The 15,652-nt window shown below is 40.5% G+C and overlaps 1 protein-coding gene across 1 annotated transcript in view; it reads right to left on the reverse strand.

Moving 5' to 3' along the window:
- The window catches only part of TMEM47 (transmembrane protein 47), a 30,541-nt gene extending 16,165 nt beyond the window's left edge, over positions 1–14,376 (reverse strand). Inside the window, exon 1 of the mRNA XM_047076058.1 lies at positions 13,975–14,376. Coding sequence (XP_046932014.1) covers positions 13,975–14,200 — 226 coding nt within the window. The 5' untranslated portion in view covers positions 14,201–14,376. The remainder of the gene's footprint in view (positions 1–13,974) is intronic.
- Positions 14,377–15,652: the final 1,276 nt, after the last annotated feature.

Raw genomic sequence — 15,652 nt, forward strand, 5'->3', positions numbered from 1 at the left:
AACTAGAGTTTAAAAGGATAGCCATACTATGGCTTTTTTGTTCCATAACAGCATGTAGCTTTGAATTTAAAAAGCCAAAAGAATAAAAATTTTTTTTAAAAAAATTAAAAAGCCAAAAGAATAATCCTTACATTTGGAAGTCTCTAAATTTCTTTGAAAAAGTTTATACATAGGACAATTATTTTACACTTTAGCATAATAGAAATTGTTCTGAAAACGTTTAAGTTGAAACTTCTGAAAAAGTAAAATTTTCATTATATCAAAGTGTTTGGGGCACAAAAAAAAATCCATCTGTTCATCCATCAGATTCTTTAAAAGGGCCTATGCTGAATATTTTCTAGTTGGACCATTATTTTCATAAAATGATCATTACTTTTAGCAACTTTCTCCAAATTAAGAACTTTTAAAGAGTTAATTTTAAGTCAAGATACAACTATTCACTCATTTAAAAAGTACCTTAAAAGATTGCTTTTTTCTGATAAGCTCTTTCACACAGCCCAATACATATGTATAAAATACCATCCATTTGACTGCTTCCACTTTTCACTCAAGATAAAAAAGGAATTGATCTTGATCACTTTTCTCTACTTTAAATATCCTCAAAGAATAGCTAAAATACAGGCATTTGCATTTTGTGAAAACAAACTAAGACAGAAAAAAATAGGCAAACTTTCCCTATAAAGGGCCAGACAGTATTTTCAGCTTTGCAGGTCAGGGTCTCTTACAACTGTTCAACCTCTGCTGCGTGGTGTGAAAACAGCCAAAGATGATATGTAAATGGATGAGCATGGCTGTGTCCCAATAAAACTTTATCTACAAAAACAGGTGGTGGGCTTGCTTTGACCCTTCAGCTAAATTTTGCAGACCCGTGGTCTGTACTTGACATATCATTTATAAATGTTGAAGGTTTTTCTAGGTAAAGGTCTTTCAGACAATAATAATTTCATTATGAAGTCAATTTGATAAGTGACTAATACAGGAGTGCAAAGTGATGCCTATGCAATTTAGCAAGAGAAAAGTACAAAAAAATCCTAGTCACAAAATGTCGAATATCCTGAAAATGGTAATACTTTATTTCATATGGGAAACCAATAAAATGCACCAGAAGCCACCAAGAGAATAACACTTATTAAAAGGGACTAGGACCTAATTAGGAAGGGGGGTTCTTATAGCACAGGAAATAGTTCTAAAAAGTAAGTAAATACAACCAGTTCTGATTTTCCTCTATGTCCTATATTTATTTTTAGTACTGACATTTGTGGCTAATGAGGAAGTCATCCTAGACATAAAGTCAAAAAGGCATATTACCAATATCACACTGTAATATTGCTACCCTTCCCTTTGGCCCATAACCACAGATAATGCCTGTTCAAACAGAGAGGCCATTTTATTTTACAAAAGACTAGAATTGGGCCATGTCTGCCACCGCCCTGGCCAGAAAGCTGGGGCTTACACTGAAGTACTGAGGCTATATCTCTGGTACACAGTGCCAACTTTTGAGATTGTTGTCATTATATCCATTTGGAATGCTTCACTCAGGCAGGTTGCCCAGGACCAAAGCTTTAACTCGATGATCAGTTGAACATCAATCAGGAAGCTGAAAAATTGATTCAATATGGCTACCATAGTCAGTAAGACCTAGGGCACTTTTCACAGTTCATCACTAGGTACCCTGGAGCTGAGAACACTGTCTCTTTCCATCAACAGCTAGAATCCATTGTCCACATATTAGGACCGGCCTGCTTTACGGGTGAGCTATAGTCAGGGACTATGTAGATCGGCCTGATACCATTTCTTCTTTGTTGCTGAATAATACTAGAATATAGGGGATTATAAAAAACTGAAAAATAGTTTTAGAGATACCTACTAATGGCCATTAAAATAATATACGTTGGGCTTCATGTATACACATATATTTACTTATTTACCAAATGTAGATTTAACAAGATATATACTACAGAACTTGAACAATTTTATGGTAACAGTATAATAAGTGACCAGAAAACTTGTCTCTACACTAATGGTTTACCCATTAGAAGGTGTGCAGGACACAAATACTTGCTATCCCATATACAGTGTTTGCAAAACAAATTAAAATGTCATAAAATTGTCAATTTTCAGCCCCATTTCTTTAAAAAAATCATCTATTTTAAGTTCTCATAATTGGTTAATTTCTATATCAATCTTAGTTCCACAATTTTATAGCCCTCACAGCATTTAGTCAGGTGATGTGTTGAGACTACTTAGAGATTTCTTACTCTGCAATAGTTTTACACACTTTTATAAATGATGAACTGACACTGTCGTGGAGCAGTGAACACAAACCAGCTCCACAGAACCTCAATGGCCGTGGTGATATTTTACAAATTGCAGTGCTGTGCACAATTAAAACTGGTCATTGTTCACTGTCACGCCAGTTGATTTGAAATGTGAGTTTGGTTTCCAAGATCTCTGAGAACAAGTGGTAATGAGTTTTGATGACAAAATGTACCTCCTTGGTCTAGGAACCAGTGAGGACTCAAATGGGCTGAGATGTATCGAATCAAACCTAAAATGAGGCTGCCATGGTATACGGGGAGTATAGTAGTCCCCCTCATCTGCAGTTCTGCTTTCCATGGTTTCAGTTACCCCGGGGTCAAAGGCAGTCCAGTCTGGAAGCAGAGGCTCCTCCTCCTAAGGGATCATCAGAAGGTCAAAAGTAGCCTAAGGCTATGTTACAGTGCCTGTATCATTCACCTCACTTCATTTCATCATGTAGGCATTTTATCATCTCATATCATCACAAGGATGAGTACAGCACAATACAATATTCTGAGAGAGAGCTTGCATTTACGTAACTTTTATTATAGTATATTGTTATAACTCTTCAGTTTTATAATCTTAGTTATTGTTGCTAATCTCTTACTGTGTCTAACTTAAAAATTGAACTTTATCACAGGTATATGTAAATAAGAAAAAACATAGTATATCTAGGGTTCAGTACTACCCACAGTTTCAGGCATTCACTGGGGGTCTTGGAACATATCCCACACAGGTAAGGGTGGTGGGGAACTACTATATTTTGGCCAAACTGACACAATGACACACAGAAGGTATTGGAAGTGCACCTATGAAAGCCAATGCTCAAGATAAGCATGTGCTTCTCTACTAGTGCTTTTTCCACCAGAAAAAAAAAAGGAAAAATATAATAGGAATGAATATATATAATGTTATACTTTCCCCTACAGTTACAGAATAAAAACTGGGCAGTCCTTATGTCATAACATCAAGTCCAGCATTAATATGCAACTCAGGAACTAAATTCAAGTCCTCTTTCAAGGTATTTTTATTAGCTGGCACCAGAGTTTCCAATGTCTATAAATGCTTTAGTATTCTGCAGAATTGTGCTGACTTACTTTACAGTCTAATACAGGAGACTGGTCTGAAATTGCTGCTGCATTATGAAAATTCTGTGGGCCACATCATAATTGCCAAATTGGAGAATTCACATCCCTTTAGGGAATTTGTGGTCAAATCTACTTCCATTTTTCAGTAAAGGCAAAATCTTTTTTTTTTTTTAAATTTTTTTTTTCAACGTTTATTTATTTTTGGGACAGAGAGAGACAGAGCATGAACGGGGGAGGGGCAGAGAGAGAGGGAGACACAGAATCGGAAACAGGCTCCAGGCTCTGAGCCATCAGCCCAGAGCCTGACGCGGGGCTCGAACTCACGGACCGCGAGATCGTGACCTGGCTGAAGTCGGACGCTTAACCGACTGCGCCACCCAGGCGCCCCTATAAAGGCAAAATCTTAATGACAATACACCTTCCATACTTTTGAACCAAGGTCAAAGGCACTACACCAGTGCCTAAAGCTTTCCTCCACCCACCTTATTTCAAAACCTTTAACTTGTCAAACACTGACTAATTTATTTACCTCTGCAGGTATTTCTTATACGCTGAAATTAGTTCTACCTTCTGTAAATCCCTGAGCACACAATTGTCACTTCTTCTAGGAAATTAGGTAAAATTTAAAAAGCAACGAAGAAACAGATTTTTAACCTTATAAATTCAACTCCCACTGTTCCCGTGGGTAGTATTTTCCTAAATGTATTTTAATGTTTTAATATAGGGGTATCACTATTCAACAGTTCTCATCCCAAATTAAAATACTGATTGTTAAAAAAAATAACTTTTATAATCACATTCAAATTCGCCAGTCACTTTTATTTTCACCTTTGAGTTTTCCAAAAAGAGTTACATTAATCAAAATGATATCCATTCGTACAATCAAAATCATTACCGTTCAACCTCAAAGAGAGAATGATCTTTCCCTATCATCTTGATACCACCTCACAGCTCATCCCTAAATCCTCCCTAATTCACCCACATTAGCTGTATTATTCAACTCAAACCTTTGGTTCATCCAGATAGTTTTTATTCACTTGTAGGACATATTTATAGCCAAACATTTAAAGTTCTTTTCATTACATTGGTGAGAGCTCAGAAAGCAAACTCACTATTGCCAATTCCATTTTATTATCAGGAACTGGAAATAATGGGATGGTTTATACTTATTTAAGAGGAAAAAAAGCTCCCATTACAGAATAACATGTCAAAGCCAAATTCTCCAACATCTCCATTTCTTCACAGAAGGCCGTGTCTTTTTCCCGAATAGCTCATCTCATTAGAAATTATGGCATTTAATTATTTCCATCAATTGTACTTTAAGAATTTATTTTGAGATTAATGCTATATACTTCCGAGTTGGACAATAAGTCCATATCCTCATATATGAAAAATTGAATTGAAATGGTGCTGTTATTTTGTGGAAAAGGAAAATAACTATTGACTTAACAGCCAAAATATTTCCAGAAGTATCAAATGATATACTTGAGTTTTTTAGTCTGCATGTGGCAAATGAAGTGGAAAACCAAAACCATTACTGAGGGAGTTGAAACTTTGTTTTCTTGGCTAAATTGCATTCTGACCTAAATCCATCAGTGTTGCATTAATTTCCCGCTACTCCATGAGACGTAGACACAAACAAAGGCCGGAAAAGAAGAATTCCGATTCTCATTTCAATAATTAAAATGACAATGTCTCTTCAAGTAAGTAATAGCAAATCTAACATTCTTCACGTGCAAACAGAGGTTTAAAGCAAACAACTATGTGTCTTTTACAAAATGACAGTATAGACACTGCCATGTGCTGTGCAAAGTGAAATGGAATTTTAGAAAAGGACCTACTTGAGGTACAGTGTCAATCAAGTTGCAATGATACAAATTAGAGTCCTACTCTTCAGGACAATTTATAAATTAAAAAATGTGTCAAACTGCAGGGCGAACCTGATTTTAAGCACATAAATGACCCTGGGTAACTGCGCAAATAAGTGATGCAACAACTTTAATGACCAAAGTGCAGGTCAGTTTTGCCAAAATTCTGGAAAACTCTGGTTGTCCAAAAATGCCAGACAAGTTACAAATTTTCAATTTATGACAGCTTCGTTCAAGTCTCTTGAATTATTTTGTGTTGATGTTAGAAAAATACACATCTCCTTTTCTTTAACAAATAAAGGGTCGTTTTAGCTGCTTCACAGAATTCTCTTAGAAAATTTGGTGAAAATGCAATTTATCATCTAAATACCATAACATATGGGGTCTTTTCCCCAAAATAAGACCATTATATACAGTGCTTAGCAAAAAGCCCTTCTTTTAAAGCATGTTTCAGAATTTAGATAAAAAAGAAAACAAAAAACAAAACTACACCATCACCACTAAGGACTGTTGTTTCTTACCATGTTAGAAAGCTTTCATTAACATTTGATGGTAACTAATATTATCTAACAGGTACTGGTATTTCTCAATAGTAATTCCTAATCATGGTATTTCCAGAGTTGTGATGAGCCTTCCCTACTCTTAGGAAAAAACCTACGAAGGTTGCAATTTTGCGATTTAGAAAACTTGGATAATTATATGGAAAAGCAGGAAGACCCGCACACGGACGAGGACACGCAGGAAGAGAGAGAGGAGAGAGAAAGGGAGAGCGAGAGAGAGAAAGAAGGAGAGCGAGAGAAAGAGAGAGAAAGAGAGAGAGAGAGAAAGAGAGAGACTCTCTCTCTCTCTTTCTCTCTCTCTCTCTTTCCCTCCCCCACCCCCTCCCCAACTCAAACTCCTGAACTGTGAGATCATGACCTGCGCTGCAGTGGGACAGTAAATTGCTCGCTGCCCGCCAATCAGTACTCGATCTTCCTCTAAGCAACTAAAAATCTTCTGTGATGGGTTTAGAGTAGCTATTAATAGTCAAAAGGTAGATGGAAGACAACTAGACAGTCACCCATGATCAGTATTAAGATACCTTCTTAGTAAATATGGGAGAGATAAAACTAGTAAGTTAGTGGTTTCCTGTTACCAAACTTCTTTAGAGGAGATCTCTTCTATCCCTCTGCAGAAGTTGAACTTATATTTCCTCCTTTACATTAGTTTGTACATTTATATGATTTTGTTAATTTGTTTGAAGGAAAGTGTTTCATTCATCACTTTACCATTACCACCTGGTACAGCGCTAGCTAACTGGCTAACTGTACCAGGATAATGCCTACTCCCTGCTATTAAGTCAATGACTATATTTTAACAAAGTTAACTTTGGGTACGTGTGAGACGTTAGGAAAGAGGAAAGATCATTTCTCTCCTTAAGTCACCTAATGGTGCTAGGAACAGACACCAGGTTGTATTCACAAAGTATTATGGCAACATTGATCAACTTTTGGTTTAGGGACCTTAAAACATGAGAGCAATAAAACACCTTTTGATGGAAATTTGAGTTGTTTGTGGGTGTGCTTTTATACACATTTAAGGATATGTCATGTCACTCAGGGACCCCAACTTCTGTGTTTAAACATCTTCTTGCTAATAAACATATATTTTGAAAACAGAATTGATAGGTGACATGTTGAAACATGCCTCATTAAACTATCATTTAAAATCTCCCAGTTAATAAGCTAGCAGAGACAAAAATAATCTCCTAGGTATTTTTTCTTGGTGCTCTGGGAGCCATGGAGGCCTCATTTTTATAGGTTTTCTGTTTTGTTTTCTTTTTTAATGGGAGTCTTTGGTGCCAAAAGAACGAAGACTACAACAGAATAGAAAAGTGATGGTGTACTAGTGTCTTAAAATCCCATACAAATATAGAAGCCAAAAAGGGTAAGGAATGGTGTCCTTGTCTAATTTTCAAGGGAGATGATCCAATACTTTGAAAAGACCGGTAAGATTTAGCTGTCAGTGCCTTTCACATATAAGGATGAAATTCTAAGGAAAAATCCATCTCTTTTGATAAGTAAATGTATCTTTTTAAAAATAAGGTCAGAATGCAGTAAAAACTTGATCTAGTGAAATTTATATTCATTTAATCAATTTAAGAAACTTACATGACTGCCTTCCACATATTTTTCAATTGTGATTCAAAGTAGAATTAAACAGATGTTTTAAAGTATTCTATCACAGGGGCGCCTGGGTGGCTCAGTTGGTTGAGCATCTGACCTCAGCTCAGGTCATGATCTCACAGTGGTGAATTCAAGCCCCATGTCAGGCTCTGTGCTGACAGTTCAGAGCCTGGAATCTGCTTCAGATTCTGTGTATCTCTCTCTCTCTGTCCGCACCCCCTGCCCCCGACTCATGCTCTGTCTCTCTCAAAATAAAAAAAAATAATAAAAAATGAATAAATAAAGTATCCTATCATGGAGAAATTTAAAGAAAAACAAGTTTTGTTGATTTTTAAGGACTAGTCATGACAACAATGTAAATTTAATGATAATAAACATCTAAAACTTAACAGACTTATCAACATATGAGTCTATTTGAAGACCTTAAATTCTTTGTGAAATCAAATCTTGGATGATAAATAACCTTATAAAAAAAGTAGACATCTAGGGGTGTCTGGGTAGCTCAGTCGGTTGAGCGACCAACTCTTGATTTCGGCTCAGGTCATGATCTCACAGTTGGTGAGTTATAACCCCGTGTCAAGCTCTGTGCTGACAACTCAGAGCCTGGAGCCTGCTTCGGATTCTGTGTCTTCCTCTCTCTTTGTCCTTCCCCTGCTCACACTCTTGTCTCTCTGTCTCTCTCTCTCAAAAATAAACATCAAAAAAATTTTAAGAATTTTGAAATATTTTCTACCCCAAATGTGCTATGATTCTGCAATTCAGTATATGGGCAATTATCAGGAAAAGAATTATGTTATTAAAACAAGGGAAAAACAAGCAAACAAAAAACAATGCTGCAACTCCAATACCTTTCTAGCACTACAAAACATGGCTCCTGTCTTAAATTTTAACATTTTAGGGTCCACGTACAAAGCACCTATCTCATCAGACTCATACAAAACTTTCTTTAAAAAAACTAAAATTTTATCAACAATATGAAGTAGCAGATTAGGTCCAGATTCTTAATCGGTTTGGGGCTCGGTCATTTGAGACTATAAACCAAAGACTATAAACCACCTAGAGAGGGTAGAAGTTTTCTATTTGTAGACAGAAGGCTAGTCCCCGGGGAATCCAGTCTCCCAGCCATTTCCACCAAGGCGCCAAACCCAGTGAAACCATTTGGAAGAGGATCCTGCAGTTCCAGATGTTCCAGTCCCCAGCCATTCAAGTCACCCTCAGCTATGCCCCCAGATATCCCAGAGCCCAGATAAACCATCCTCATTATGCCCTATCTGAATTCTTGGCCCACAGAAGTCATGAGCATAATAAAATGATTGTTGTTGTATACTACTAACTTTGGGGGTGGTTTGTTTCCCAGCATTAATAACTGGTACTCTTTTGGAAAAAAATCTGTCTCTACCACTGATTGAAAAGTTGGTAAATTTATAAAAACCCAGAAAAAAACCTGTCTTTACCACTGACTGAAAACTTGGTAAACTTATAAAAACACCTGATCTCTTCAATAACATATAGGGATAACATTAGCTACCTTGCAAGTTTACAGTGACACTGGGAATAATTGAGATGTCTGCTGTGTAACACTACTGACAAAATAGGTAGCTATTAGAAAAGAGTTGTGTGATCATGATCTACCAAGATCAATGTTAAATGCTTGGTAATCCATAGCAAAATTTAAAATCAAAACTAACAGCACACTTCATTATTCAATGCAAAGATAGTTTACCTTTTAAGTAGGGGGGGGGGATTCCTCAATTATCCAAAAAAAATCTGCAATATTTGGGTTTGTTTTTCTGAATACATAATAAGAAGGAAACACAACCCTAATAAGCAGGTACTTTTACCTATATAATCTTAATGACAAACCATTTGAGGACATTAAATTGTATGAATTCACCTGACTGGTCAAGTGGCCAAGTTCAGGGCAGTTTGAATCCAAAGTTTTATGTATTGTCCAAAACACTACTCTGCCCACCCACAGGATTAAGTTATAATTTAGCATTGTTCATAGACAAGTTTACAGTGGTATTTAGGTGACGTATTCCAGGGAGTTATTTTGAAGCATCTACAATCCTTTTCACTAATATATCTAGTAGTACTGGATGTATCTATGGTCTTGCTAAGTGGTCTTACTATTAACAGAAACTTGAAAGAAATTCCTAAAATATATTTCTGACAGCAGGAAAAATCTATTGCTTGAGATATGCCTTTGTTTGTTTTGGTTTTATTGTGAAATGGTTTATGAAAGGCAAGGCTTCTCACACACTCATCAAATCCCTTTGCTGACAAAGACTGATCTAAATGGTTCCCTGGAGATTACAATCATTCTATAAATGTGAGCAAAAGAGGAACTATATCTGCCCACAAATTAAAACGTCCTTTGTAAAAGTCAATCTTGGGAGCTTGAAAATCTTAGGAGACGTTAAAAGAAAATCATCATGAAGATCGTGAAAGAAGTAATACCTGGTTTTCTTCAGTTTATTGAGAAAGTTTTGGTGCTAGGTGCTACTCTTCATGTACTTTTCCACCCATCTATCCTGTGCAGGTTAAATAAAACTGCATTTGTTTTACTTAAGTACTTTTTCGGAAAGCCAGAAGAATATCTAACCATCCTGACCTCCAGGCTTGAGGAGCTATTTGTAAACACTCATCAATATCAACTCATACCAAGTAACAAGCTGAACCTTTCCTGGAGTACATCACATTGTAAGGTTTCCCAATAAAATTCTCTTTCCCAATGAACGTATGGATTCAAAATATGCACGGATGATATACAACTGAATTCAGGATCACTATACCTCTGATTTTCTAAGATTTGCAGGTGTTTAGGTAGTTTGGTTTATTGTAAACTACGACCTAAGACGGGTTTTCTTATATTGCCTTTTAAAGTAGAATTTTATACTACAGTTTTAAGAAAATGAGCTACATATATAGCACTCTTAAGAAAACTTCTTGTCAACTAAAAATAATAGTATTCACCTGTTATTAGCACACAGTGCACTGCCATTTCAAAACTGCCAGTGACTCATGCTACAAATGTAGCTATTTTTAGGACAGTGCACAATGATGTTAACAATATTCCTTGAAAAAGGCACTATTTGATCAAGTATTTCATGGACGAAAAAGCTGGATAGATTTTGTAGATGGAAAGATGGATAAATGCACTTGTTATATCCTAAAATCACTCTCAGTAAAACGTGTTCATTTGGCCATCTGCATGTCCTTGCTTTTTGCTTAGTCAATAAATCACACAGACATCAAAAAAAGCAATCTGCTTTATATGAAATAGCTATACATATTTATAAATTTTCAAGAAGAAACATAAAACCACCCTAGAGGTTACATAGTATGTGTGATGTGGAGTTTACGGATCAGCACTCTGCAACCACTTGGATTTGCACTAAGGATTCTTTTGTAATGGCTGTGGCTGTGAAACCCTAACAACTGTATTCTAAACCAAAGTTATCAAAACTAAATGTGACTAAGCAAAAGCCACAAATATGAGACTGCCATTTAAAAAACACAGGATTAAAGATTTATTAAAAGGCTGCCAAAATCAGTAGTGGGGAAAACTATCTTTAGAAATTCTGTGGCTGGCATGTGAGTACTACCTATTCTAAACTTCCTAACAAGCATACTTTATTATTATTTGTTTCCACAGCGAATGACAGTCTATTAGCCTGTCCTCTCATCTGTCCTTTTGCAAAACTTATAGCTTTGGATGAACGCCTGGACTGTCCCCCATACACTGAACTGGGACACCAGAGAAAAGCATTACAGTTGACTGACACCGGATTACTGGTTCCTACTAGAAATGCTGACGCAGCCTTCAACAGACCAGCACACAAAAGGCATGTTTCTGCTTTCGCTTAAAACCATAAAACGGGTATAAGCAGCAAACAATGCATATTTGGTACCAAAATTAAAACGCAGCTTTAAAAATAACGGCTGAGGGAAAGTTTCCCTAGGAACTGGGCCTAAGTAGGACATATTGTCGTCAGTAGAAACATTCCTGAAATTTCCCTTCTGTAAATACAAGCTTGCCTCTTCATAGCAGTTTTAATTCTAATTAAGACAAAGGTTTTTAATTAAGCCCTGAAGATGCTGGTGAAGGGCCTTCGGTAAAATTGTCCTTGGTGGTTCCTGTCGAGGTAATTCATTTCAAGAGACAATGAAGTGGATCTCTTAAAATCTTCAGAGAAGACATTTCCCTCCCTGCTTTCTGCTACTCCACACAGCAAACAGACTAAGCTGCCTGCCCTTTGGAACAGGCAAGAAAATTGCTCCTTTCAATTCAAGCTTCCCTCTTCATTTCAAAACATTTGTGGATAGAACGTTCAAGTTCACAGAACATTTTAAGAAAGCACATTTTGTAAAGTGGGGAGATGGAGCAATTTTCCATATTTTGTTTCCTTTCCTCCTGCACCCCCCACCCACCACCTTGGAGAGGAAAAATGAACTGCTACTACATAAAGAAAGTCAAGAACTTGTTCCAGTTAGCTTCAGACAAAACCATCTCTATGCCTCCCACCTCATTTGCTCACCAACTATACTTTTTCTGGGATGAAAACTATTTTAAGCAAAATAAAACTGAAGCTGATTTTCAGGAACCCAGATAGAAATAAATGCTGTGGTGTGAGTTTCAGCAAGAGGGTAGAATAACGGGGGGGGGGGGGGGACAGCAACGGTACCTGCCTCCAATTTCTACCTTGTAGACAGACCTCTTATCACTACATTGCCATTAAGCTTGGGTCTCCCTATTTCCTTGCCCAGAGAGGAGAAAAAGCTGAGATAAGGGGTATGGAGGCAATTAAGCGAAGATTAGCAAACACTGCATACCGTTCAACAAACTAGAGCTGGCTTCTCCCCATTCCCTACATTCCTGGTCAAGAGAAATGCGTACAGGTCTGAAAAGAAAATAGGAGTAGAAGCTGGTTTCTCTAACCTATCTGAAAAGTCTTTATGCAATCAGGGGGCTATTATTTCAGGAGACAGGAGAAAGGGGCAAAAGATTCACGTTGCTAAGGAGACAAACTGAAGCTGGCATTCCTACATAAATTTCCATTTCTATTGGAGAGGGCAAAGAAAAGATATTCTCTCCAAAGTTTATTTGGATCCCCTGGTTACTGGAGAAAGGCATTTTACCAATTTATTTTATCTTTAGTTGTAAACAACCAACCCTGAAAGAATTAAAAGACCTAAATGTTGACCTCCTGCTGCCAACCAGTCCCCTCCACAGTGAATTAAACAACAAAGACGAAACCCGTCAATGGAAATTTTGAAGTAAAATCAAAGAAAAAGCCTTTTGTAAACAGAAAATTAAATTTATGGAAGAAACTTAACCAAGTGAACTAATCTTTCTTAAAACAAGAAACCAAAGACAAAAGTAAAACGGATTTGTGTGGCATTTGTGCTATTTCAACTTTCTTGGAACTTGAAACGTTTCCAGGAAAGCTTCATAAATAGTCCCAGAGAAGACAAACTGTCACGAAGGAATTTAATCCGTTTCTTGGGGGGTGCCTGTGGGTAAGTGGGTAAAATCACGGGCAGGTCCTCTGCCTTTATTACTCTTTCTCAGCACTGACCCCAGCAGCTGAAGAATCAAGATTAGCAAGGAAAAGGGGTTTGCTGCAAGAAATCCGAAGTTGGAAGATTTCTGCTAACGGCATAACCGGGACTCAGGGGAAGGCAAGTGGGGGTCAAGGAGAGTAAATTCCCCCTGAGGCTGCGTAACCCCAGTGACTATCCTTTTTTCCACCCTGCACCTCATCCATTTGCAGTTTCCAGTACTAGCTCAATACGCCACAACTTTCCAGGCATCTGGGAGTAAGTAGCTCATGGAGAAGAGAAAGAAAGGTCTGGAGGAGAGAGGAGGTATTCGGAGAGGAAGAGAAAGAAGGGCAACTCACAACCAACGACGTGTCACCAAAAAAGGAAAGGAAATTACGCCTGTCTTCCAACTTTCCACATCCCTCAAAAATTTAAGGAAATAAAACCCAAACCGCAACTCCTTGGGGAAAACCCAGACAAAGTGGAGTAGAGCTGGCAGAAACGTGGGCACGAAGAGGTAAACTCGGGCCAATTCCTCCTTGAGAGTGGAGGGAGAATAGAGTGGGGAAGAGCGAGCAGAGAACCCACAGCGTCTCGGCCGAGTTGGGGCGTTTATGCTGGTCTTTTTTTTTTTTTTTTTTTTTTTTTAAAGAGAGTGTTGAAGGCGTTGCGTTTTTAACACAGCCACACGGTTCTCGCCTTAAATGATAACAATGACCCCAAATAGCATACGTGTTACTCCAGAGCCCAAGGAATGGCCACGGGAGGACGGAGAGGGCGTGGGACGTCGCATTGGGTCTGGCGGCCCGGACGGAGGAGAGGCGAGGGGTGGCCATCAGGGAGGCGGCTGCAGCCCCAGGGTCCCCGAAGGGGCAGGCTGGAGCGGGGCGGACAAGGGTAGGGGACCCAGAAGGTTGGGGAGGGGCGGAGAGGCGGTGGCCGTCCGGGCAGTGGGGCGCGGGGAGGTGCGGGGCGGGAGGCAGGGGTCGCGGCGCGCCGGGCCCTCACCGCTGCTGAGCGTGGACTCGCAGTGCCAGATGTCCAAGCTGGCGGGTTTCCGGCAGGACTCCCACAGGGACAGGTAGTACTGGTGGTCGGCCGTGACCCAGGCCGGGCTCAGCACGGCCCCCAGGTCCAGACACAGCGCCAGGAAGATGCACACCAGCCCGACCAGCTTCAGCGGGGTCAGCACCGACACGCGCACCTCCTCCATGCCGCTGCCCGCCGAAGCCATGCCCCGGGCGCCGCGGCCGCCCGCCCCGCCGGAGGCGAGGTCGCCAGGCGGGTCCGGAGAGCGGGGAGCCCGACCTCCTCTGGAGGGAAGCAGCGGAGCCGCCGCGCACCGGGAAGGTGGGTCTGCGGGGGCTGCCGGCCCGGGTGGGGGTCTTCGGCAGCGGCAGCTACGGCGATTTCGCCGCGGACCTTCGCCGCCAGCCCCGCGCCGCGCTCTGCCGGCGCCCGCTCCGCCCCGGCGCGGTTCGGCTCGCTCCGCCCCGGCCCCGCCCCAGGCTGCGGGAGGCGGTGACGAGCGAGGAGGGGCGGTGAGTCCGCACCCGGGCGGTGTCAAGCTCCGGCTCCCGGCTCCGGGCTCCAGGCGCCAGAGGCTCGCGAGCGCCCCGGCCCTTGCCAGTGCACGAAGCCGGTCCCACTTCTAAGAACCCCCTTGCGTGGCGCGCGCGGAACGAGTTGTCTCCTCCACGGTGTCCGGCACTCGCCGAGCCTGGTGCGAACCCTTCACCTACGACCGGCTACGCGGGACGATTCCTTGTAGCAGCTTGGTCTCCGGCCCCGCCCCGGGCCGTTCTGGCTCCAGGGTCGCCTCACTTCCCCCCACCCCCCTGCGGTCACGTGGGTTTCCTTTTCTCAGGGAGCCTGGGTGGGTCCTTTTCTGGAAGGCGTCAGCTGTGAATCCATACGTTTCTCGGGCTGTGGCTGTTACAACAAAGAACGGTACTCTGTGTCTCTCTGATGTGAACTTCGTCCTCCCCCCCAGCCGATTTCTCCTCCCGGGGGATTTGGAGGAAGGAGGAGAAAAGTGACAAAAGACATTTTAGTTCTCTTTTCAAGCCCAGGACGAACTCAGTCTCGGACCCAGGAACCCCGCAGTTTTTCCTATTTCCTAACTTTCCCACAGTCCTGCTGCCGCTTCTATTCTCTGGGCTCACGTCCTTTTGCGCCCCCTATGAAGGGCAATTGCTCTGGGAGCGCAGGCGCTAAAACGGGGATGAGAGCTGCAAATTGTGAAGTAAACCTTACTTGCTTTTCTGGTGCTCTGTTCTTTGATTGCGTGTTGACTAAAACCTTTTTTCATTCTGCTTTGCACTGTGCCAAGTTGGATCTGAATCCCTCCCAGGTCATTAACCTGTTCCTGTGCTCCGCAGTACCCACCCCAGGGCCTGACATAGGAAAAGTGGCATATCCTTAGGCAATCAATCTACATATATTTATTGAACACGTACTGTTCGAACTGAGGATTCAAGCCAATAAGACCTAGCCCCTGTTCTTAATGAGATTCACTCACTCGTTTGTTTGTTTTTCTATATGTGAGGAATAAACACCCCTACAAATTGACTTTCCAGTTCTGTAATTGACTAGTTCAGCTTGTGCTTGTGCTTGTGTGTGTTTATTGTATCTCTTTGACTACTTTCCATTTTTCCTATAAAAGAAGCAATTTATTGAATAGACC

Source organism: Lynx rufus, unplaced genomic scaffold, assembly GCF_022079265.1.
Source record: "Lynx rufus isolate CCGP_SWC_20201006 ecotype Redwood Valley unplaced genomic scaffold, mLynRuf1.p SCAF_14, whole genome shotgun sequence".
NCBI lineage: Eukaryota > Metazoa > Chordata > Mammalia > Carnivora > Felidae > Lynx > Lynx rufus.